This window comes from Apodemus sylvaticus, chromosome 15, assembly GCF_947179515.1.
Source record: "Apodemus sylvaticus chromosome 15, mApoSyl1.1, whole genome shotgun sequence".
NCBI lineage: Eukaryota > Metazoa > Chordata > Mammalia > Rodentia > Muridae > Apodemus > Apodemus sylvaticus.
The window spans coordinates 25617551-25643964 of NC_067486.1; the positions used below are offsets into that span (position 1 = coordinate 25617551).

Consider the following 26414-nt stretch of genomic DNA (forward strand, 5'->3'; position numbering starts at 1 on the left):
TTCATGCTCTGTGTCTATGCATGTGTGCATGTGTTCATATGTGTGTGTATGTGTGTGCGTGTGTGTGGGCATGTGTTCCTGTGTGTATATGTATGTGTGTACATGTGTATGTGTATGCACGTGTTTGTATGTGCGCATGTATGTGCGTGTGTGAATGTGTGTGTGTATGCATGTGTTTCTATGTGTATGTATGTGAGTGCATGTGTATGTGTGTGCACATGTTTGTGTGTGTATGTATGTATGTGGGTATTTATGTGTGTATGTGTGTGCATGTGTTCCTATGGGTATGTCTATGTGTGCATGTGTATGTGTGTGCACATGTGTGCATGTGTTTGTGTGTGTTTGTATGTATTTATGTGTGTGTTTGCATGTGTTCCTTGTGTGCATGTGTATGTGTGTGCACATGTGTGCATGTGTTTGTGTGTGTTTGTATGTATTTATGTGTGTGGTTTTGCATGTGTTCCTTGTGTGCATGTGTTTGTGTGTGCACATGTGTACATGTGTTTTTGTGTGTTTGTGTTTATGTATGTGTGTGTTTGCATGTGTTCCTGTGTGTGTGTATGTATGTGTGTGCATGTGTGTATGTGTGTGTATTCATGTTGTGTGTATGTGCGTGTGTGTGTGTGTGTGTGTGTGTGTGTGTGTCTGTGTGTGTGTGTCTGTGTGTGTGCATATGGCCTACATGCACCTTTCCCTTGAACAAAACTAATTTCATTCTACAGAGAGTCAAGGCTGAAAGGCTCCATCTTCACAAGCAGACACCTGCTTTCAACTGCTTGTTGACTGAAAGTTTCATTTCATGTCCCAGACCCTTTTATCTCCGGTTGGCCTAAGAGCGTTTCAGCCTCTCGACGTTCACCAGGCAGACCTATTCTTTTCATTCTTAATTCATCCTTTGTATCTGCTAGGTTTATAGATTTCATGGCTGTTTGCGCAAGGTTAAATTGGGTAGCTTTAGATTTTATAGAAACGGGCATGGGAGGTTCCAATGCAAGTCACCAGATGGGTTTAACAGAATAAAGTGGAGTGTGACTAATGAATTAAAATGGCCGCTCGGAGTCTCAGGCCCTCTCTCTCCTAGCTGCTGAGACTATCTGAAAATATGGGAAACTGGAACCCATTTATAATTCCAAGAAAACCAATTTGACTCTTAAATATATTTTGATATAAATCTTAATAAAAATCACTCATACTTTCTTTTGCCAATTCATCTTCCAAAATGATGAGACAAAAAGGCAGTATGCTATAAACGCCGACCACGCCCACGGCATCACGGCAACAGAACTTATCTATTAAAAATTAGATATCAGCGTTGCTCCAAAGTGGATAAATATGTGTGTATCGACTTATATTTGTTCCTGCATGCATTATAACATAGTAACAGATGCATTAGGCAATTTTTTTTCAGTTCCCTGTACTACTTGAAATAAAGTGCGGAGCTATTTTTGTCTAAAAGGATATGCATGTAATAATTTCTTTCAAAGTTGCTATGTGGAAAAGATAAGTTAAAAATTATTACATTCCAACCCATGGTGGTGACAGAATCGGCAAGCTTTAAATGGGAATCTCCTCATTCCCATTACGATCTCCACCAGGTGGAAGGGGGGGCCCTGCCCAGTGATCTCCTTCTGTGGTGGATCCCATTGTCGAATGTGTAATCATACAGGTGAGAGTAATGTGCACCTTTCTAAGCCTGAAGCGGGTAAGCTCTACCACAGAGGTGGATGACTGGAGATGTCTGGGGATAACCCTGGAAACTTCATTGTAGAGACTCAGTCTCATCAGCCTGTGGCCCATAGTGCCCAGGACTTTTACTGCTTATGTGAACCTGAGCCTTCACCATCAACCCCATATTTCTGATATTTTACTGTGTTACTTCACAGGAGTTTAGAAACTGTTCATCTTGTAGGAGCTAGCCTTGTCTTCTCAATGGGATTTGAACGATATTCCAGGCTGAGTGTTTCTTAATCTCATTTTGACTTAATTCCAGGATGACAATATTGTTAGTACATTAAGATGGTATGTACTTGTGAAGTACGTAGACTTGTATTATCTGATCCCTTGTTCATATCTTAACTTGTGGCATAAAGTATTACAAAATTAAATTCTGATTCCTAATATATAAAGTTGACTGTTTACTTTTTATGACGCTTAAATATATGTCACTGTTTAAAGATAAAACTATTTTCTCTTGTCTTGTAGAAACAGTAGTATTTGCTGTCTTATACTTTACTATTAATCACCTGTAAACTTGTGTGTATTCTGCATATAAACTATATTCTGCAGTGAATGGCAGTCATGAAGACTTCTGTGCCACATTTTCTTTTTCACCACCCTAATTCTTCTTAGGAAGACATTGTATTGAACCTTCTAAGTAATTTGCAAATAAATAATTCAAATTAAGATCTTAATTTACCTTTTGTAATAAAAAGCCAATTATAATATTAAATAGAGATTAAATGTAAATATAGATTTCACATTGCTATAAATTTCCAGTACCTGGCTTAAAAGTGCTATAAAGAAGGGCTTTCTTTCCTTCCCCAAAAGTTCTAAAACCCATTAGTAGAAAGACTGTGTCTTTCTTTTTCATAGAGGTTTCCTTGATGCTCAATTAATAGCATTTGTTAATTAGATAAACATTCCATAAGACAGAGTTTGCATGAGAGTAAATATTGACAGCAGGGTGTCTGATGTAGCAATTATGTACACTTTGATGTTTTAGTTGTGAGACACCTACAGTCATTAACCATACACCATTAACCAACACCTTGATCAATGGCGAACCATATGGAGAACGATCGTCCCCTTCTGTAAGACTGCACTGCCTAGTGATGTCACAGATATCTTGGTTTATGTAATTGCACTCTGCGATGCCCACACAATGACAAAATCACCCAACAATATATTTCTCAGAACATATTGCCTTTGGGAAATGATACATGGCTACATAGCTATAGTGTTTTAAATAATGATTGCCCAGTGCATACATCACACCACCGCTTCTACTTGACCTATGGCGATAACTGGGCAATTCAAAGTAAAAACTTGCAAAATAAAAACAGTAAAGTAGACCAAGTGGGAGATTGATAGATCATGGGACTCTTACCCAACTGGATAAACTGAGGCTCGCTCTTCACCCCGGGACCAGCCCCAGTGCTTGCTGCCACCTCCACACTGTATCGGATCCCAGGGACCAGAGACGGGATGACCACCGAAAAGGTCGAGCCATCTACTGTCTTGTTTATGTGATACTTGGTTTCATTTCCGAGACACCAAACCTATAAGAATTAGAAAGCAAAGAATTAGAAAGCATTACTTGTTAATGTATCCAAGTTAATGCAAAGTCCAATGTAAATCACAGATGAGTTTCAGACTTACACAAATTTTGGATCTATCAAGAATTTAATGTATGAAACTTCAGAAGTTATTAGCCTTGACTTGACTTTGAGATTATTCTAGTCACGTTGAATATTAGCGGTAGCTCTTAAGTTCCCTCATGGTTTGATAGGTACTGTTTTTTTTTTTTAATTGGTTATTTTGTTTATTTACATTTCAAATGTTATCCTCCCGTCCCAGTTTCCCCTCTGCAACTCCACTATCCCATCCCCCCTCCCCCTGCTTCTATGAGGGTGCTCCCTCACAACATTAAATATAATCCTTTAAGAATTTATCACATAGGGCTTGGACGAGATCGTGCAACAGTGAAGAAGGCTTACAACATAATTCTAGGAATCATGAGAACCAGAGTCATTTGGATCCCAAAGCGCATACAATTTAGCCCATAAACATCTGTAACACCAGTTCTAAGGGATTTGACATCCTTTGTTCTGGCCCCAGTATGCACCTTCACACATATATAAATCAATACATAAAACAAGCAAGTTATTTCAAAAATATTTTGTCATATAAATTGGTCAACATGCTAGAACGTGGTGGTTTCTCTCGCCGGCTCTCGGCCCAGTTCCCTGGGTTTCTGTTTATTTTTTAACCTTGAGAAACTTCCATGAAGAAATTAAAAATTTATTCTGAAGAAGGAATAAAATAATATATTCACTAATAATAATAATAATATAGCTGCCAACACTTGACAGTTATACTGCAAGCCCCATTCTATGTGACCGGGTGTCACAAAGCAAAGGTACATTGGACGTAGGAATCACTCCAGGACACAACTAATCCCAAGTGTCACTCACACAGCATATGAGCATCAAAACCAAGAAACCATGTCTGACAAGGCCCAGCAACTCGCTAATAATCTAAAATGCACTATATAAATATGGTTGATACTGGAAATACAGTACTACCAAAGGGGAAAGTTCTCCCTAGGGTTTATCTAGAGTATGGCATGCTGAACTGGGATCAAGCAATGCTAGCCATCTGAGCTTCCATCTAAATTAAAATAACAATTTCTGCTTCGTAATGCCTACGGGAAGAAGGAGGAGGAGGAAGAGCAAGATGAAGAAGAAGAAGGAGGAGAAGGAGAAAGAGGAGGAGGAGAAGGAGGTGAAGGAGAAGGGGAGGAGGAGGAGAAGGAGAAGGAGAATGTATACATTTGGTGTGAGAATTTTCTTGTAATAAAAAGGTAACCGTGTAGTTCTGAACTTGGATACTTGGATATCCCATAGGAAACTATCTGCTTAGGATATTGGAAGTTTGGATTACCGCACCAAGTCTCACTTTAAGTTTCATTAAAAGATTAATCATAGAGTGATAATTCTGGGTCAGCTGGACGTGGGGGATGATGACATTTTTATTGTTCCTACAACGCAATTGTATCTAGAATAGTGAATAATACTCTGGGTTCTAGGAAATATCCTCCTCTCCAGCAGTAGGAAGGATTAGCTAAACTATACTGAGAACCCAGACTCACAGGCAGTCTGAAACACCAGAGTCTTCCATCAACCGGGCCAGTAACATTCACCATTTCTCTTTGAAAGTTTCTATTACCGCAATACGGTTTCAATGCACAATGCCCACAAATGCTGAGACATTCTATCCAGACCTGACCATTGGAAATGGACTCCTTTGTGAATTTTTTCCCACCAATTACATTACACAGCTGAACCGAAGCCACAAACTGATTTTGTACCAGTCAATCAGGTTCTGAAAGGCATTTTATTATTTTAAATTGACCATGAAGTTAAGTGAAATCCATCCTTTCAAATTTCTCGAGGAGAGAAATGAGTTCTGACTCTTCGGGGGGGAAATGTCTACGTTACACAATTTGTTTGGGAGCCAAGACAACATCAGATTTTAGGTTCTTTCACAAACTCTTTTACAACAGTCTGTTTCCCAGGGCTGAAACATAGCATCATGTAATAGTCTAGTACTGAAATAACCTTAGAGCTCGTAAGAAAGCATTTAAAGTATTTTTAAAAATATTTTGCTTGCTTGCGCACGCGCACGCGTGCGTGTGTGTGTGTGTGTGTGTGTGTGTGTGTGTGTGTCTAGACCTGAGTTTGACACTGATGTCTTTTCTGTCACTTGTCAACTTGCTTTGTGATACAGTGTCTCTTACGGAACCTGGAGCTCACCAACTGGGCTTGACACCCCTGGGACAGCAAGTTGGGTCCTTCTCTAGTGGTGGCCTTACAGGCCTGGGGCACTGTTTCTTTTTTCCAATGGCTTCTGGCGGATCAAACTCAGGTCTTTCTTTCATGCAGTAAGCACTTTATTGATGGAGCCGTCTCTCCAGTTCCATTAAATCCTCCGTGTGTGTCTGATCCTCTTGTCTCTAGCTCATAAGAGCTGGCATTACAGGTATCACCAGTCTCAGTTTTACCAATTTGTTATTCAAAAAAATGTATGTTCCAATCCAGCAATACGAAGGGGAAAATAGAGTCTTGGAGACTGTCCTCTGACTTGTCCTCATTTACCATGGTGCATGCATGTGCACGGGCAAGCAGGCATGTACATGCTCTCTCTCTCTCTCTCTCTCTCTCTCTCTCTCTCTCTCTCTCACACACACACACACACACACACACACTATAGTTACAGGAAGGTTGAAAAGCTCACCTTTATTTTCTATTGTGATCCAATCTGTCAGCTACTAGCAGTTCGCCACTACACTAAAATGCACATTTCATCATTGTGCTGTAACAGATTTATTTCTAGGCTAAGTTTACACTCTTCTAGTAAATCTGAAGTCTCTAATTTTTTAAATGAATTTATTTGCTTAGAATGAGTCCTAGCGAAAACTCTCTGTATTAATGGACAGTGTTGTTATTACTTAACGGGCAGCGCTATTATTCCCTCACAGGAAAATTTATGCAGAATCACTAGGCAAAATCACTTGAAAATGTTTCACATATCTCAAACATGTACAACAAACAAAACTTATAGATAAATCTCTGAGATTTCAAACTTGGTTTAGAGTCTAAAAATTCACCACGGAAGAAAGAATTCCACAGATAGAAAAACAAACTTCCCAATCTAATTGTAAGGGTCTACATTTTACAGATGTCAAAAGATAAAGAAAACCTTTCTTTTGTTTTTTCAATGTTAAATAGCCTATGTCTATGTTTAGAGCCAGTTCCCTAGAATAACTCAATTCTGAGTGATATATTTATGCCACGTTTTGTGGAGAAAAAAATTAACATTTAAAATATCTCTTCCTATGTAATTATACTGACAAATATTACCTGAGCAATTATTTTTTTTTCCAAATAGCTTTTCTAGTATGTACAATTATTCCAACATCACTATGCATAGAATTTAGGAAATAAATCTGCATGTCTGCAGTTCGGCCAGCAGATGGTGACAAAGGCCCATAGACAATGTCTCCAGGCTGCTCTTGTTGAGAGGTGAAGGCTTCTTGTTAGTGGATTTACTCATTGTATTTATTACCTTATATTCTTGGACCATTCCATTTTGTGTGTCTTCAGGAGGCGGTTGCCAAGTGACCAGAATTGCAGTCCCATTCCCATCATTCTTGGATACAGTTACACTTCGGGGAGGGGCACTTGGTGCTATTAAAGTGTCACAAAAAGTAGATTGTAAGAGTGTGTAGTTTATAAAACCCAAAGCGCACAGTATTTAAAAACACACAGTAAATACACAGACGCTGCGTGTTTTAAATATGGCTATCACCCAATGCTAAAGGGATCCAAACTACAAGTTTCCTCCAACTCATGCTAAGTCATTCACACTGTGAATTTGTCATCACCAGTTACATTCACAGGACACAACAGCTCAGCACAGGGCAGTGGGGTGGATCTGTTAGCAGATGTGTGGCCCAGGGGAGCTGGACCACCTGAGTTATGTCCGTGGATCCGAAGGTGGACGGAAAATAATATTCTCTCTGTGTCTTTACTATGAGAGCACATACCTACACACACGAACACATATGTACACCAGTCATACATTTTTTTAAAATTAAAAACGCTCTTAGGAAAATATCTGTTCTGTTTAACCTGTCACCCAAGTCGCATATTTTTCTCCTTAAAATATAGAAAGCTAAGGGAAAAGAATGGTAATCTTTTTTTTACATTTTAATTTTAGCCTATCCTGTATAAAGTAAATGACAATTAGAGAAAATTCTGCTTTCTTGTTGGTTTTGGTTGGTTTGTTTTAAAGTATACTGTGATGTTCACCTCTCTACACTTACATGAATACTGGTTTTTAGTGTTCAGTTACAGGGTGGAAGTACAGGTTTGCCAAGAACTATGTGAGTTTCCCAGCAATAGGCATTAGGAGAAAATGCACTCTGGAAAGTCCGGGCAAACCCAGATATTACTCACATTATCTACATACCATTAGCATAAGCTTCAGTGAATAAGAAAGCGAGCGAATCCAGAACAACTCTATCTATGAATATGAATTTTAGTAAGGGTGTTAACATTTGCACACGTGTTGTGCAAGCCACAATGGAAGCAAGTCACTTACACTCCCCGAGCATTTTGTTCTTATACTTGGCATAAGTAAACAAATTTCCACATAAGTAAACAAATTCCCCTAGCAAAGCATTTTAATATTACCCAGGTTAGTGATGGCTGTCACCATTAACTTCCAGACAATTTCCGCTAATTTAAAAGCTCAGAAAACGTCTTCCGCGTGTGCAGGAAGCCCGCTTCATTGTACTTGCCTTCTTCTAAGGTTTTGGCGAATTTGATTTCACTGTCAGCTCCTTGAAACTCATTAAAAAATGGGCGAGCCTTAATCTCATAGTTGACGCCTTTTCTGAGATCGGGGATCACCACGCTGTTTTTGGTTGGGGTCCTCACTTCGAAAACTAACCACTCCGATTCACCATGGCTGGCTCCGGATGGCCGGTAGAGAATTTTATAGCCTTGAATGTACTGAGACTGTTGGTCCACCTTTTACAATGACAAATAAAAACAGAATTAGTCCCAGTGCTAGACTCTCTCACTGCAAAGGAATAGAAAGAAACACAGGGCAACAAGTCCCATAAAACCCACGGAGCAGATTTCTAGTATATCGCTGTAAGGTGCCATTAATGTCTACAATGTCGTCCTACTACGTGGCAGCAAAAACCCGAGGCGACATTACTGGTGGGACATTATATAAGCAACTCGTGAATATTTTATGAAGGTGTTCTTTTTCCATTTTGGACTTGAAAACTTATGAATATGAAGTTGGGAATGGACAGGCGTGGATCTGGGAATTGCTAGCAGAAGGGGTGGGGTGTAAACGATCAAAATACATTGTATATATGAATTAATATTAATTAATTAGAATTAATAAAGATAGATTTTTTAAATCTACTTAATACAACTTGGAAGTATTTATTTCTATGTTTTAAAAAAGTACATGTAGCAATGTGCATGTCACATATCATTGTATACAAATACTTTGAGATTCAAACTATGTATGTATGTATACATATATGTATACATATATGTATAGTATATACATACATACATACATACATACACACACACACACACACACACACACACACACATATATATATATATATATCTTGTTTAATAATGGATCACAGATAATGGAATAAACAAGGTTTGCATAATAAAATCAACGTTGTGTGGACGTGAACAACAGCTATATACATTCCCTGACATTAGCACAGCTCACCGTCCAGTGCACTTCGACTGAAGAGGAAGAAAGGATGGTCGGGTTGTGCAGATGCAAGACGACGTTCCCCAGCTCTCTCTGGACCTGCTTGTGGTCCACCCCTTGGCTGGTTGGTGGGACATCTGTAACGATTCGAGAACACACAACTCAAGTCCCGCCCCCATTCACTGCTACCGCTGGGACAGCAACGCTCAGAAAAGAAGAATCAGTGGAACCTTGAAAGCAGCCTGAATCCAGAAAAAAATACACACACATTTGTGTGTGTGTGTGTGTGTGTGTGTGTGCATAGGTGTGTGTGTGTGTGTGTGTGTGCACATGTGTGTATATCTGCAGGGCCAGCGAAGGGCATCAGATGCTCTGTTTTATCACCCTCCGCCTATTCCCTTGACATGGGGTCTCAGCCTGGAGCTAGGCTGACAGTCAGAAGACTCATCAGCAATCTTCAGGTCTCTGACCATCCCCCATAACCATAGGACTATGTGGTCGCGGCTGGCCTTTTTATGTGGGTACTGGGATTCAAAGGCACAGCCTCATGCGTCCAGGCACAAGGGCTCTTAGCTATCTCTCCACCTATAGCAGCTTAACCTTTTCATCAGGATCAGATGAAGAGAAACGGAAGGGGGGAGGGGAGAGAGGAACACGCAGGACACCCGTGAAAGCCGAGAAGGGCAAGTGGCAAAGATAACGGTGGCAAACAGTAATTTTTAAGCGTGCCTCATGCCATGTAATGATCATTATACTTCTGAGCCTTGGGGCACTGGGCTGACTGAGTTGGATTCAGCCCTCTGCGCGGACCCTAACTATACAAGAAAGAAAGAGACAGGGAACTGCAGCTGAGCCCACAGGAAAGAAAAGCTTGCAAACAGTGCAGGGAAACGGAGCGTGGAAAACAGCTGAGCCGCACATCTCCTAGGAGAAACCTGGGTATCTTCCCAGTTAAGGCGGGTGGCTAGGAGACGCTGCACAGAGAGACATGGATGCGTCAGATACAGCACGTCTGGTTAGCCGCGAGAAGAGCGCACTTACCATTTTAGTAGACAATGATTTAGTTTACTATATTGTATGTGAGATTTAATAATTTGTTTGCAGACTCATGATTAATAAAAGGTTTCAGAGGAGATGAGCAACACAGTAAGAAGTGAACACTAGGGTCCTTTATGTTGTACTATTTTGGTGGGGGGGTCACGGAACTGTTTTACTAAATTTATTAAACTCTATTCTCAGCAAAAACTGCCCGCTGCTAAAGAGGCCTTCTTACATATGGATGTGTTTCTGTTTCGAAGAGTAAAAGAAAATGCACTGTAAAGAACAAGAAAGGATTAAGATTTGAAAGGGACTACGGAACTAATTAATAGACTATTATATTTTGACATAAGAAGTGTAGATGTGTTGCAACCTTTAAAGAAACCAACCAACCAACCAAACAAACAAACAAAGAAAAAAAAAAACAAAACCAATACCAAAACAAAAATGAAAAACAACAGGGAAAGAGTTTGCTAAATGATCAGTACCCCTGTCCCAGGATAAAAAGGAAGCAAAACCATGACTATTTAAGTGAGATTTGTGGAATCCAAAGAACCAAGACAAGAATGAAACAGAGAACAGGCGAGTCAACCACTATTAAACATTTGTGTCACCTGCAAGTTTATAAATAAGAGAAATGGCTGGGCATGGTGGCACACGCCTTTCATCCCAGCACTTGGAAGGCAGAGACAGGTGGATCTCTGTGATCTGAGGCCAGCCTGGTCTACATAGTGAGATCAGGGTGGTCAAAGCTACACAGTGAGTCTCTTTTTCGTGAACAACAGAACAAAACAGAACCAAACCAAAAATAAACAAATGAGCAAGATGATTAAGAAGAACTATGCTAGGATAACTTCTGACCCTGGCCAGCCTTTCCCCATTGCCCTGTACTGCCACCAACGCACACAGCGCTGGAGAGAAAACCCTGGGCTGTAATCACGGCCATCTCAGGAGCAGTCTCTTTTCTCTCTGTTCTCTCCACTGTGGCTCTGCCTTAAGCTACCAACTCCAAGGAGAGAGGGAAGCAGAAGGAACAGGAAGAGAGAAAGATTGTATCTGTATGAGCGCCTTCTCCCAGGGAGACTGTGACTTGGAGAAGATAGCACCCTCCTGTCAGCCCAGCCCAGGGCCTTCTGCATACGAGGCAAGAACTCTACTGCATGTCTGAGTTTTCCCACAGAGGCCAAGGACTGGACTCAGGCCCTCAAACTTGAGCGGCACACTCCTACTGCTATTTCTCCTCAGGCCCATACTGATATTTTCTAATGAATCCTATGTGCACAGTGTCATATTCTATACATGTGTTCATTTCCATTGAAAGTTAAGGCTCAAGAATTGTTCAAGGATCGGGCCTATGGAGTCAGAATAGCATTGCAGTCCGACCAAATGCACGCAACCACTATCCAACAGCTGCACAGCTCATATTCCTTGCAGAACCAAATGTTGCCAGATTCATGGCCATGTCCGTGCCACTATTGTGACATAGATTATTCTGTGTCTCAACGGCAGACCAAGATCTAAACAATGAACTGTGCCTTGGTTACTTCTGACTGGTCCTTTTCTGTTGTCCGAAGTGAGGGGAGGCCTGTCTTCTACATCACAGTCACATAAGATGGTAGGGGAGGAATTGCATAGTCTTTATGTGATTTTTGGTTCTGGCTTAGCCCTATCAAGATTCTTGATTTTTTTCATTAGGTTTGATTTTTTTTAAAGCTATTCATTCACCAGATATTGTCACTGGTCTCCTCTTAGCAGACCGAGGAGTCAGGGCTCGCGGTAGAGCCCGGTGGTGAGATACTCCCTTGTGACTCTGAGTCCCTGGGTTTGATTCACAGTACAGTTCCAACCAAAATAAAAGAAAAATTTAAGAGTCAGCCTGCAAATGCAGTGTTCGCATCCAGTGCATTACACAATTTGTGATCTGAACAGTTCAAAATACAGGGGAAAGATGACTCGATTCTGACATAGATCTGGAAATCCCAGTAAGGATGAACCTTGTTCATTTAACAAGCACACCATTCAGTGAACGCAGACAGATCTTAGAGTTGGTTTCAACTGGAGTCGGCTCACTTCACTGAGCCCCGACGGATACCCCCTCCTTAAGCCAGCCCACCCATTCCAGCCTTTTATAGCTAATTTTTTTAAGCCATAATTCAAGTACCAGATTTTTTAATTTGCTCTATTAATTTTAATCTTGTTAGTGCTGGCTCATCATTCCAAGCTGTCAAAATATATTTAATTGATCCTCTCATCTGGCTTGACTTGTTACTTTCCGTAGTGTTATGATAGCTGAATTTTCTGTGAATCCTCTTTATTCTTAGTTTAGACGCAGAGAGAAATCCGTTTGCTATGACTTAGAAAAAGATCTTGCATGCATTATTAATAATTAGTAGTAATCCTTGTCAACTCTAGGGAAGTGAGTTTAGTTAGCTTCATTTCATACTCAAGGAGACATAACATTTAGGACTGAGTACCACATGGCTAGACTGAGGAGATGACAGGAAAATACCCTTTATTTCAAAATGGTATGAAGATTTCTCTAGTCAGTCTCCTGGTTGACACAGATTCATTTTCTTAAACTATTTTACTGTCTAGGCAAATGAAGGAGGCTGTTCTAGGCCAAAGACAAGGAAAAAATGATCTTCATAAAACATATGAACAACATTGTCATTTACAAATAAGGATGACCGCAAGCCATTCCCAAGAGCACGGAGGAGTAGCATTAGGTTCTAGGTCATCAACACCTGCATGTAGATTCCACTGGATAGAGAGAGAGGCTAGCTAGCTAGAAACTTCTACTTGGGTAGGGGAAGTTTAAATTCAGTTAGAAGCGGCTGTAGTTTCTACATTCTTTACACATGCATATCTGATACGGCAAACCTCACAGTGCCGCAAGGTAGGCTCCAAGTCTATTAAGGCTCCTGAGTGGGTGACTCACTCTAGCAAATACAAGCTGTGTTGGATTCAATACACAAGGAACAGACCTGGGCGTGTTCTGTGCTCCACTCTACTCTCTGATTGATCTCAAAAGCAAAAGGTCCTCCCCAAACGACTATTTAGATGGACTCTAGGACCTTGTGATAACACGCTGTCCTCTGCTCTCCTATACCAACAAGAAAGCCATTTAAATCTTTCAGGTGCTTCGTGTGTAATTTCTTTCTCTCATAACTAGTCCACGCTTCTTTCTTTGGAAAGGTTAACTTGGAGTTAATGCTCTTGTGTGTGGGGAAACAACTGTACATTTCTAATCACCTCTAGAATCGCTTTCCCTAAGATAAAAATAAACGTATTTTAATTATAATGATAATAGGTTTAAAGAAAAGTTAAAGATGGATTCCAGTAGGTATAACTTTTCCTTCAAGGAGAATACGAAAATAGTATTTTCCTTCTAGGAGAATATTAAAATAATAGAAAGAGTAAGAGGGTAGACAGGAAATGTAATCTGTCAAAAGATGAAAATGTCAATCTACAAAAGATGCAAAGGAAAATCTATTGAAAAGGACACCCCAGTGAGTAACCTTTCTGATTTCCATGTGGTAGTGGGCTTTAAATAGTTCCGGTTTTGATCGCTCATTTCCACCCAGCTTTCAAGAAAATATGTGGTATTTTCCACTTTAAAGTTTCATATCATGCCATGCAAGATAAAAATGAGAGAACAAAATGACCAAAGACCCAAAGCATTTCTTCCATGGCTTTCAGAATGTTGATTATGCAGAGAGGAGAAGAGAAAGTTTCCAATGGTCGTCTACCTTTGGGTGATTTTCACATGACGTGAGTTAACTTGGGTGGGAATTCTGAAAAATTATCCTGGAGGTTATGTGAACTGAATTTTGGCCCCAATAAATTTACTAAGTTTTAAATACAACCCTGGTAGGATTAAGGTACTTGACTTAAAATTCATAAAATTGAAAAGAGTATACAAAGAGAATCCTGGTACACTTTTAGTGGATTTGTAATCCTAGGAGGAGCAATTCTGTGTGTTATCAGCCTTCATATTCTCAATTCAGAAAAACCACAGTTTGTGTGGTGCAGTTAAAAAAAAAGTTAAGTTTGCAAATGTGCTACCTTAGCATGGTACACAAACATCACGGTCACTATCATGATAACATCTAGGGACAAGTAGGGGTTTCAGGTTTCAGTCAATCAATATTTACCTTGTGTCTTCACTGGATCTGATATTTGGCTTGGATCACTGATCCCATACGCATTAGCTGCCCTCACCAGGAAAAGGTAAATTGCGTTAGGTTTGAGTCCCTTGATGGCAAATGTTTCTGTTTTCACATTTTCTGCCACGGTCTGCCAGCTGCTACCAGATGCATGGCTACGGATAGATACATTTGTTAGAACAAGAACACTAGATGGGAAAAAAGAAGACAAAAAGAAAGAAGAAAAAGCAACACACACACACACACACACACACACCAAAACAAAACAAAACAAAACAAAACAAAACCAAAGCTCACAAGAACCCCTCTCTGGCCCTCTCACCCTACCTGAAGGCCTCTAAAATGTAAGACGTTGGTGTTGCTCCTGAGTTCAAGTTTGGCTGCCACGATAAGGTGGCCGTGTTTTTGCTGACATCAGTAACTTCGGGCTTTGAGGGGGCACTGGGGATTAAATTGGGGTCGGTGGGTCTCGGAGGTTGAACCGGAACTCCAAATTCTAACAAGAGTGGAAGGAGGAAAACCGTTTATATATTCAAAAATTGGCACCTGAACACAGGCAACACATTAACATCATTAACAGGGCATTGGCTTTGTTTGTCCTAAAAAAGCTTTAAGGGGAGAGGTGCGGATTTACCCTGGACTTCGATGTAAGCGCTCCACGTGGCCTCACCACTGGGGGTCGACGCGGTGCAGGTGTACCGACCCGTGTCGCCCAGCTGCAAAAGCACATGCAAAAGAAATATTTGGAGTCATCAAGGCCTGTCTGGACTGGAAAAACAATTACAGGTTTGTCAACAGCCCACAAATGCAGATAACTACATTAAAATCTGAGAACCAGAAATGTCCCTGTAATTGAATGTATTTTTTTTTCTTGAAACAGAAAGGAAAATACTGCATGAAGACAGAAAGAAAGAGCCTTTATATGGTTATCCTAACCGTGTAAGCTAGATAGATTGATAGATAGATGATAGATAGATAGATAGATAGATAGATAGATAGTTAGATGGATGGGTAGATAGATGGATAAATAGATGGATGGATGGATGGATGGATGGGTAGATAGATATTTAATAGACTAAGTTTAGCATCAAAGATTAGGAAAACCAAATTATATGGTATCTTGTAATTGTCCACTCCACACCCCTCCTCATTATAAAACTTGTCAGTCTCAGAGGTAAAAACAAAATCCTTGATGGAAAAAGACGCGCCCCTCTGAAAACTGAGGCCAAAAGCAAACTCTGGCTCAGTCGAAAACTGGGCACAGCACGTTAAAGCCACATCCTTCTGATAACTCAACAGCTCTTATCTTCAGCTAACATTGTCATCTGGCTCTGCCCGGGGCAAGACCAAGGTTGCAACGGCTGCCATAAAAGAGGCAGGACACCGCAACTCCTGTGGCACACAAGACCAACTGCGATGTTGACTCAGAACTCCAAAGAAGCCACCCATGATCCTGGTGCAGGCAATGGAAATCACTGCAGTTCGATGCCCAGGACTCTTGTTGCACATGCCTTGAAAGCTTGTCTGAACAAGACCGCAAAGGAAAATCAAAAGCAAAACAAGGTGAGAGAGTCCTGAAGGAACTGCTCGGAGATGTCCCGGAATGGTAAATCCCTACTTTTGTTTCCACCAGTCTGTGGACTTTTTATCACGTAGCGTTCTGATTTGAAATGTGCACAGAGTTAGTGGATGTAAGCGTTATCCATGGGTATGATATTCTGTAATCGCCAAATGCTGGGCCAAATAGTTACAACAGAAAGACTGCTCAAGTCCACTGTGCATAAAACAATACTACAAAATTTACCTTGCTGGTTACTTACAAAATGCCTGTATTATCTCTCTCTCTCTCTCTCTCTCTCTCTCTCTCTCTCTCACACACACACACACACACACACACGTATGCATGCATACAGACACACACACATGTATGCATGCATACAGACAGACACACACACACGTATATATACAGACACACACACACACACACACACACACTCCTTCTCTCAGGTCCCCAACCACTTTCCTTCAATATGCCTCCCATAGCATTTTCTTCCTTCTCCATAAAACCTTAAATTATTTGCCATAAGCTAAGTTATGAGTCCAATCATCTCAAACAGGGTCAGTGGTATGTCTGAACAAAACAATGCATCCCATTAAAATGTATTAGTATTTTTATTTACTATTTCATCTAGGAGACGGTATTTCAATGCTAGTCAATGTCTATAAAAATAAAGTGGATCCGGGACAGGAAGTCCAATGATGTCTTTGCAAGTTACCTTAGCGTAGCGGATCTGCAGCATGCCACTCTCCAGCTGTTTGATCCGAGAATCTTGGGTTGAAACAAGGACTCCATCCTTCCTCCACAGAATTGTGGGTGCTGGACTGCCCGTGGCCACACAGCTGAGGATTAAAGTCCCATCCACTGCTACAGTCTGATTCACAGGACCTTGTCGGATGACTGGGGGAGGCCGGTCTGCTATCACTGCCAAAAGAAACAACAGGAAATAGATTTCTGCAACTGGAAGCAATTTTCTAATCGTCTGAGCAACAGCCATTGCTGTAGGCTTTGAAAAAAAAAAAAGAACCTAAAGATAATTAAACAAGTAATTAAAGCGGAGACATGCATTATTCAGAATGCATTTACATGATGCACTGATTAGGAATATTAAAATGAGATACAACGTACGCCTTTCAAATGACCAACTAGGTCTGAGCACGCTACGCTGTATTATCTAGGGACTGATCTAAGTGTTCAGAAATTGAATAAAGGCGGTGGCTGGTGAAGAAGGCTTATAATGACGAGAAAAGAATACTGTGAACACGATGAAGCCCTAGAAACAGAACCGTTTAACACATTTGTCTCATAGAAATGTGGGAGACAGATTGTAATGAATGAACCAAGGTCAACTTGATTTCATAACTGTTTTGTCGCTAGCACCCACCATCACCACCTGAAATGAAGCCGCCATGCAGAATGCTTGACAATTTGGAATTTTAAAAGGTGCACTGTACTTTCATTTATAAATAAATAGAACTGAACTTGCCATCTTTTTATCTCAAAATGGTCTGCTACCTGCCTGCCTTCCCTCCTTCCCTTGTTCTTTCCTTTCTTTCTCTTCTTTCTACTTTTGGGATGGTGTGTGTGTGTTTGTGTGTGTGCACACATGCTCGCCCATGTGTTTGGGATATTTGTATTTTTTGTGCATGTGTATCGACATGTGTGTGGGGTGTATGTGAGAGCATGCACGTGGGTGAGCGGGCCTGCATGACCATGCATGTGAGTGCAGAGTCCAGAGGTTGAGGTTGGGTGCTGGAATATTGCTCCCTGCTTTATTTATGAAGCGGTGTCTTCCTGAAGCGTGGATTTTAGGTTTGGCCAGTCCAGACAGCGGGCTTCCCAGGAATCGCCTCCGATCTCCTGAATGCTCCGATCATCCGATTGGATGACAGTCTCAACACCTCACCCACCCAGCTTTGACATTGGTTGTAGGCACATACACTCCATTCTCCACACTTGGGATGCAAGCCCTTTAACCACTGAACAATGTCTAGAATGTTGGAATAAATTTTTCTACTGAAATATATATGTGGGTTAAAAATATATATGTGGGTCACTGGGAAGTTACCCAATATCGTATTGCTGGTAGGCTAACCCAGTCAAGTGAGGTTGACATCCAGGCTTGGCACCCTCCACTGTCCCATATTAGAATAAACACACGTGGCAAATGCATCCAGTCAATATTGTTTGTTTTCTTTTACTTGAAAATATACTTTTTTTCTGTACAATATATTTAGCTTACAATTTACCCTTCTTCTTCTCCTAGACCCACCCCATCTCCCCATCCATATAACTCCATGATTTTTTTCTTTTTGATTTACCAAATAGGTAAATAAAAAGATAAGCTATGACAGAGTGAAAGACAAGGCACAAAAAACATCTGTATACACAGAAAATCCTATGTATCTATGTCTGTCTATCTATCTATCTATCTATCTATCTATCTATCTATCTATCTACCTAGCTATCAATCTTCCATTGATAAATCCCATCTATCTATCTATCTATCTATCTATCTATCTATCTATCTATCTACCTATCTTTCAAGGCAGGGTTTCTCTGTGTCGCCATGGCTGCCTTGGCACTCACCATATTGACCAGGCTGGCCTCAAACCTGAGCTCCACCTGTCTTTGCCTCACAAGTGCTGGGATTAAAGGCACAACCACATAGCAGAGACTGTTTTTAATACTAACTTATACCTATTGAAAAAGGACTAAAGAAAAATTTTATTTTAATTAAATAAAATTATAAAATATAAAACACCTGAAAACTGTTATGTCTTAAAATCACTATTTTAGTGAGATTCTAACACAAATATAGAGGAAGAACAAAATTAGAAAAAAACATTCCCATCTTCTGATAGGGACAGCTTAGCTTAGCATACTTCACATACTTAGATTTCTTTAAAATGAATTCAAGTTGTTTGTTTAATTTCAGGAAATTGTTTTCAATTATTAAGCTTTAAAATTCTGGATCTCAGAGTTTAAAAAAAGAAAAAAAAGATGCAAATATATGAGAGAGAATTCTAACAAGTTGTCTGGCTGAAGGAGTCTGGCTGCCAGCGGAACTAAATTTTGGATGCATTAATTTGCGAATCTGGATGTGTCATGTTCAAAGTTTTATGCACCAAAGATTTTCACAAGCTGGAGTCACACTTCAATTTGTTCCTCATTTATCATGCAATAATTATTAGTTTTATGCATTCCCATAAAAAGAAAGCAATTATGTGGAATCAGCGGCTATGCGTCTGCGCCCCACGCTTTCAGTTCCCCTCCTTGCCATCTTTACTGGTGTGAAGTTTGCCAGCAGAGCGAGGAAATGAGAAGGCTGATTTTTTTTAAGCTTGGCAGCAGTGTTTTAGATACCACACTGGAGGGAAAAGGAAGCCAACAGTTCCTTTACTCAGGCTTTTAAACATCCTCTCGATATTATATATGGAGGCTTGCTAAAACTGAATTGCAGATCCTTTCTGGTAAATTCACTGGGCATTTATAAGACCACCTGTGCTCCACTGATTATCAGAATGAATACATACTTCCAGACATTAATTGAATTAGTACCAGAGGGCTTCACTCCAATTGATTATCATTACGTCTAGTGCTAAGATGGCTGACATTTGGTGGTCTTGCTATATATAGAAGTCATCAAATGTCAGCTGTCTGTTGTAATTTAGATCTGATCACCTAGAGTTGCTTTATAAGGTATCGGATGTACAGCCCCAAGTCTCCCCAGCCCAGTTTACTGATGGTTTCTCTTGCTGTCAGTTATGTCTGCACCATTTCTACTGGGTAGGAGGCAAAAACAAAGCAATAAAAAGACACTGTCATCGTCTGCCATGTGCTTTTTGATTAGTCCTTTATGATTTTTAATTCCCACTTTTTTGTGCAGTTTGCTCATGCCTATGTGTGCTGTGTGTCCTTGTGTTGTTTGCTCTTGTGTACATGTATGGTGTGTGTCCTTGTGTCCATCTGTGCATGTGCTGGTCTCTTCCCTCAGTGATCGTCATGATATTATTGGGTCAAAATGTCTTACACCATCAGGAGCATCACAATACAAGCTAGTCTAGGTATCCTCCCTCCCCGAGGGATCCCATGTTACTGCCTTCTGAGTGCTGGGATAGCGGGGGGCTTTTACATGGCTTCTGAGGATCCAAATTCTGGTCCTCACATTTGTAGGGATGTTTTATCCACTGAGCCATCACTCCCAATTTCTCCACATTTTTAAATCTATAGGACAAGGGCACTGATACTTGTTCAAACCAGCTCAGGGGCACTCAGTGGATCCTGAGATGAAATAGCAGTCATGAATGAGCTTAGGGAACTGCCAAAGGCCAGACAGTCACAAGTACTATACTAAAGCTAATATGTAAAACAGAGCTAGAAAGATAAGACTTCATTAAAGCATCTTCACACTTCTAGGCACAGAAAACAAAACCTCAGTGTATTCATCAATGGGTAATAAAATCTAATGAAATGCTTTTGTTTATATCAACAAATATGGCCCATTGATAGGGAAAACCAAAATTTATAGATTGTAAGACAGATTTCAAATCAGTGTCTAATACCTGACACTGCAATTACGCAAAAGAAATATCAGGCAGTAGAACAGAGAGTGCAAGAATTGGAAATGTGTAATGAAGTGAGTTATGTGGATTTTCAGTGAGAGCTAGAGTTACGGAATGGTTCACGTGTGGCAAATGTACATATATACACATCAAGGGACATCGAGGTAAATATCTCAATCGTCATCTACTTTCAAGGGCTTTAAAAAGCTGTCTATGGAAAATGGAAGATTTTGATTACACAGTATTATGAATAATGCTTTTAGGAATCAGGGATTGAAACTTTAAAGACAAACGACCTGTCTAAATAAAAAAAGAGCTGGTGAAGAGTATCGTTTACTGCGTACCAGACTTATCAGAGACGTTTGTGAGTGGTTTTAGATACTGCTGTTGTTTGATAATGTTTATTTTTCTTATAATATAGTAGTAAGCACAAATAAGTGCACACATGCTTTGTCCAATGTCAGTAGAGATGAACCTCAGGCACAGGTTGCACACCACAGACGGCTGCTACTCCCCTCCTGCCTGTTGCTTTACTCTGCTTATCCCTTTATCATGTTTGCCAGCAATACAGAAGGTCAAAAAGATAAATCAAATAATATGGAGAACATACTCTGTCTACAAGCCAACAGGTCAACAGGCTTGGTATTATAAAAATATTGACATTGGCAGGATTCGCTATGATTACGGCCATAGCTGTGAAGGACAAGTCCATGAAGGACAAGTCCATGTGTGTGTGTGTGTGTGTGTGTGTGAGTGTGTGTGTGTGTGTGTGTGTGTGTGTTTGCACTGTGCAGGCCAGAGCTCTACTTTGGGTATCTTATGTTGTTGTTCTGCACGTTTTTTTGAGGCAGGGTCTCTTGTGAATCTGTAACTCACTTATTGGCAAGACTGGAAACTGGCCTGCCTAGTTCTGAGCTCACAGAGCCCTGCCCTGAATGGACGTTTTATGGGGGTTTGGGGATCCAAACCCAGACTCATACAGTAGACAGCCTTATACAGCAGACAGTTTATGGAGTGAGCCATTTCCTTGGCCTAAAAAAAAAAATCTTCACTTTTAATTATGAGAATAGAGATATTTGGAAAAAGTTCAGCAGTCTTGTTTATCTTATTTTATAGATAGTCATACAAAGTTGCAATTAAAAGTGTATGAACAATTTTTAGAACTCCACTTTCTATGGTGGTCCTCACGATTATGATCTAATGGCTATAATGCACAGCATGTATCACAAACACATTGTCAGTGTAATGCATAGGATGTGTCATAGGCAAGGATAAGATACTGAAGTTTTATGACAGAGACAATCCTGGTTTTGTATCCTCCCTAGGAACTAGCTGTTTCTTTTTCTTCTTTTTCTTCCTGATACTCAACAATATCTACTAAGCATCTACCACATTAAATCTGGGGTGGATTCTAGGCAAATATTGAGTGGATTAAACAGAAAAGGGCTCAAATTAAATGAAACTTGGATTGTAATGAATAACAAAGGAACACAAGATTTAGGATGAAACGTATGGAATTATGGAATAAACGCATGTACAGATGGCAGGGTTGGAGGCATAGGACTCATATTTGATGGGTTAGGGCAAACTCCCTGTAAAACATGACATTCAAGAGAGTATAAATATGCAACAAGGGAAGACACAGGAACAGCACGGATGGAAAAGCATGTAAGCAGAGTGGTATTGTGATATTCAGAACGTCAGTCAGAGGGTCAAGTGTGTACTGTATAGCACACTAAAGGATACTAAACATCCTGGAACATCCAGGCTCCTCTTCTTAAAATCATCCCAAGAAAGCTGCCAAACTCAGTGTTAGCTAAAAAAATCCAACTCAACCTGGAAAATTTGGATGCCTTCCTTCAAAGGCAGAATAAAGAAGATTATGTCCACAGATACAGTTCTAGTCATTGCACAGACAATGAGGATGAGAAAGGAAGGGAAGGGGTATGTAATTTATATTTTTTCATTTATAAATAAAACATGTATATTATCATATATATAATATATATATTCTCTGTATAAAGGAGTAAGACCTTTTATTTTCAGTTGCTAGATTTTGGGCATAAAATTTCAGAATAATTTACATAAAAACATTATAAAAATAAAGGAATTTATCAAGGTGACTTGATGAAAAGTTAATACACAAAAATTTAACTACATAGATAAGCACTTCAAAACTTTCAATAATGAAAAATTTAAATTCACATACAGACACATCCAAAAAAAATCAGGTATAACTAGAAAGCATATACAAAAATTTATATTCTGAAAACAATAGACATTACTGAGAGATATTAAAGAAAATACTGAATAAATTGAGATATAGACGGGATATAAATAATTTCTGAGTGGATGATTTCAGATTATGAAGAATCAAAATAAAAAATCTTTACAACTTTGAGTATTTAGTCTTTATTCAAAGAGATTCATTTACTTATTATATGTATATGAGTACTCTATCTGCATCTACCTCTGCATGCATTAGACCCCATTATACATGCTTGTGGACCACCACATGGCTGCTGGGGATTGAACTCAGGACCTCTGGAAGAGCAGCCAGTGCTCTTTATAGTTGAGCCATCTTCCCAGCCCTGAGTAGGGTATATATTCTTATGTGATTTTCTTTTTGGCCAGTTTAGCAGAACCGAAGTAAGAAATTCAAAGATGAAGACTGGCCCCAGCCTTTAGGACTTTAAGCTGCAATCACCAAGTCTATCTGAGGCAAAGCAAGCAGACCTGCTGAACAGAAAAGAGACTGTGCATCATCGTGCGGTTATCTACGCCCATTTTAGTTAAAGGACAATGTAGCTAAGTGTGGAAAGCGTGGCCTTTTCTAGAAGTAATGATGGAACAACTCTTTTGTGTGCCTTTCATCATAGGCCTGGGGAGGCAGAGACAGCAGGATCTTGGGAGCTCCCTAGCCACCAGCCTAGTCTTTCTGGCCAGTTGCCAGCCAATGAGAGACTCCATCTCTACAACAAGGAAAAGGCACCTGAAGTTTCCCGTGGCCCTGACCTGAATCACACACACCCACTCATGAGCACAGAAGATGCTCAAACAACACAGTCAGCCAGAAGTCAAAGAAGCAGCAGCCGGCTTCTTTTATTTCTGACTCTCTTCCATTATCTGGTATCATCTTTTTCCTTGAAAGATAATAAAGTGCTTGCCTTTTAGGACCCTTAATCTGCTGCTTGGAATTAAAATTGCAAAAGAAATTTAAGTTTTTAAATAAATTCAATATTGAGAACAAAAAGCAGGTCATTGTGATTTCAAAGATGTTTATAGTAATGCTTTCTTGATTACACACATATTCACAAGCATACACAAATATACTGCTTCAATATGTATATTACACACGTTATATACATGTAAATATATTTTTATATATCTAAAATATATTTATTTATGTACAGGTATCTTAGCATGTACGTTAAGTACACGCACATATATCTATGAATATCTATTTTATATATTTGTAGATATTCTCTTTAATGAAATAAATATATTCCATAAACTAAAGTCTTACATCACAAATGTACATATATATGTGCACATATATAAATATATTTATAAACAATTTATAATTTCTTCCATCTTTTCAGAAGATTACTACTTGTATTTTATAGCTGTAAATTTTTCTCAATTAGCATGTCTTTATAATATATTTGGCAATAGTTGACCATATTTAGGGAATTGATAAATAGAATGAATCAAGACTATGAAGAAAACCAACCATATTGTTACCTATCAGCTTTTGAATTCATGATCATTTCTTATTCTTCTTCATTTGGAGAAAACAGTAGAAATGTTGGGTTCTAGTGTGAGTCTATAGACTCTAGAAGACTTTGTCTTCTTTTACATTTCTCTGAAACTTGAAAGTTGAACTTCTTTCCTGTGTTCAACTCTTTAGAATGGAACGATTCATGCAGAATCTCTGTATTTTTAGGAATCTGATCAGTACACAGAGACATATAGGATGTTTTGAAAGAGAACAATGGAGTCGCTATTGTACCGACACCCTCTTTAGTTTACATTAAAATAACCGCAAGGAAGCATGGGAAGCTTGATGTGAAAAGACCCGCAAGGCTCTTTCAGACCCTGAAACAGTCTGGATGGTTTTGAAAGAAAATATTTCACTTTACCATCAGTCACTTCCAAATATGCCTTTGTGATGATACTTCCGGCCACATTTAAAGTCTGACAGATGTAGTAACCGACATCAGACCGCTGGACGTTCATGATGGTGAGGTCTCCTGTCTGGGAAACTGAAAACCGGCTGGAAGATTGTGGAGGCTGGTATGAGAAAAGCAGATTCTAAAACCAGAATTGGGGAGGGAAGAACAGAATCAGGTTATCCACTAGGTCTGAAGAGTGTGGCAAAGTTAATTGCAAATATATGCTGTCTTAGACAGGGTTTCTATTTCTGCACAAACATCATGACCAAGAAGCAAGTTGGGGGGGAAAGGGTTTATTGAGCTTACACTTCCATGTTGCAGTTCATCACTAAAGGAAGTCAGGACTGGAACTCAAGCAGGTCAGAAAGCAGGAGCTGATGCAGAGGCCATAGAGGGATGTTTCTTCCTGGCTTGCTTCCCCTGGCTTGCTCAGCCTGTTCTCTTATAGAACCCAAGAACACCAGCCCAGAGATGGTACCACCCACAAAGGGCCCTCTCCCCTTGATCACTAATTGAGAAAATGCTCCACAGCTGGATCTCATGGAGGTACTTCCCCAACTGAAGCTTCTTTCACTGTGATAACTCCAACCTGTGTCAAGTTGACACACAAAACCAGCCAGTACAATTGACCCCTTGTCAACTTGACACACAAACACATCATTATTAAGCCTCAACCCTTACTTTCTTATTCATCCCCAAGATCTAAATTACTTTAAAAGTCCCACAGTCTTTACATATTAAAAGTTCAATCACTTTAAAATGTCCAATATCTTTAAAATTCAAAGTCTTTTAAAAATTCAGTCTCTCAACTGTGGGCTCCACTAAAATACTTTCTTCCTTCAAGAGGGAAACATATCAGGACACAGTCACAACCAAAAGCAAAACTCAAACTCCAATGATTCAATGTTTGGGATCCAACTCACGATCTTCTGGGCTCCTCCAAGGGCGTGGGTCACTTTTTCAGCTCTGCCCTTTGTCTTCTAGGCTCCAGCTGCCTGTACTCCACTGCTGCTGCTGTTCTTGGTGGTCATCACATGGTACTGGCATCTCCAAAATGCTGCTATCTTCCACTGTAATTAGGCTTCACCAATAGCCTCTCATAGGCTCTCTTCATGGTGACAAGCCTCTGCTCCTATGCATGACCCCTTCAAGTCCTGGGCCATCAATTGCAACTGAGGCTGCACCTTCACCAATGGCCTTCTGTGGCCTCTCACTGTGCCAAGAGCTTCAGCTGCTTTTCATGACCCCTTCATGCCTTCAAAACCAGTACCATCTGGTTGACTCTTACACAGTACCAAGTCCAGCCACAGCACAAAATACAACTGTGGCTATCTCTGGAACACACTCTCTGTGATCTCAGAAAACACTTCCCAGAAGATTTCATCTCAGTGATGCTGGTCTCTTCTTCTTCTTTTTTTTTAATCGATATATTTTTATTTACATTTCAAATGATTTCCCCTTTTCTAGCCCCCCACTCCCCGAAAGTCCCGTAAGCCTCCTTCTCTCCCCCTGTCCTCCCACCCACCCCTTCCCACTTCCCCGTTCTGGTTTTGCCGAATACTGCTTCACTGAGTCTTTCCAGAAAAAGGGGCCACTCTTCCTTTCTTCTTGTACCTCATTTGATGTGTAGATTATGTTTTGGGTATTCCAGTTTTCTAGGTTAATATCCACTTATTAGTGAGTGCATACCATGATTCACCTTTTGAGTCTGGGTTACCTCACTTAGTATGATGTTCTCTAGCTCCATCCATTTGCCTAATGCTGGTCTCTTCTTAATCACCGCTAATTTCTTAGCTCCAGCTAACCAGCATCAATAGTCCCAGTAACACAAAGGTTTGCTTTAGTGGTTCTGGTATCTTGTTACTCACAGCTG

General features: G+C 40.0%; 1 protein-coding gene across 4 annotated transcripts in view; it reads right to left on the minus strand.

Moving 5' to 3' along the window:
• The window catches only part of Robo1 (roundabout guidance receptor 1), a 399556-nt gene that overhangs the window by 66146 nt on the left and 306996 nt on the right, over positions 1–26414 (minus strand). For all 4 annotated transcript variants that reach the window (XM_052158079.1, XM_052158077.1, XM_052158080.1 and 1 more), the window contains exons 8-16: positions 24509–24680; positions 16520–16725; positions 14878–14959; positions 14571–14739; positions 14232–14398; positions 9055–9176; positions 8084–8315; positions 6847–6968; positions 3107–3278 (exon numbers count right to left, since the gene is read on the minus strand). In XM_052158079.1, coding sequence (XP_052014039.1) covers positions 3107–3278; positions 6847–6968; positions 8084–8315; positions 9055–9176; positions 14232–14398; positions 14571–14739; positions 14878–14959; positions 16520–16725; positions 24509–24680 — 1444 coding nt within the window. The remainder of the gene's footprint in view (positions 1–3106; positions 3279–6846; positions 6969–8083; positions 8316–9054; positions 9177–14231; positions 14399–14570; positions 14740–14877; positions 14960–16519; positions 16726–24508; positions 24681–26414) is intronic.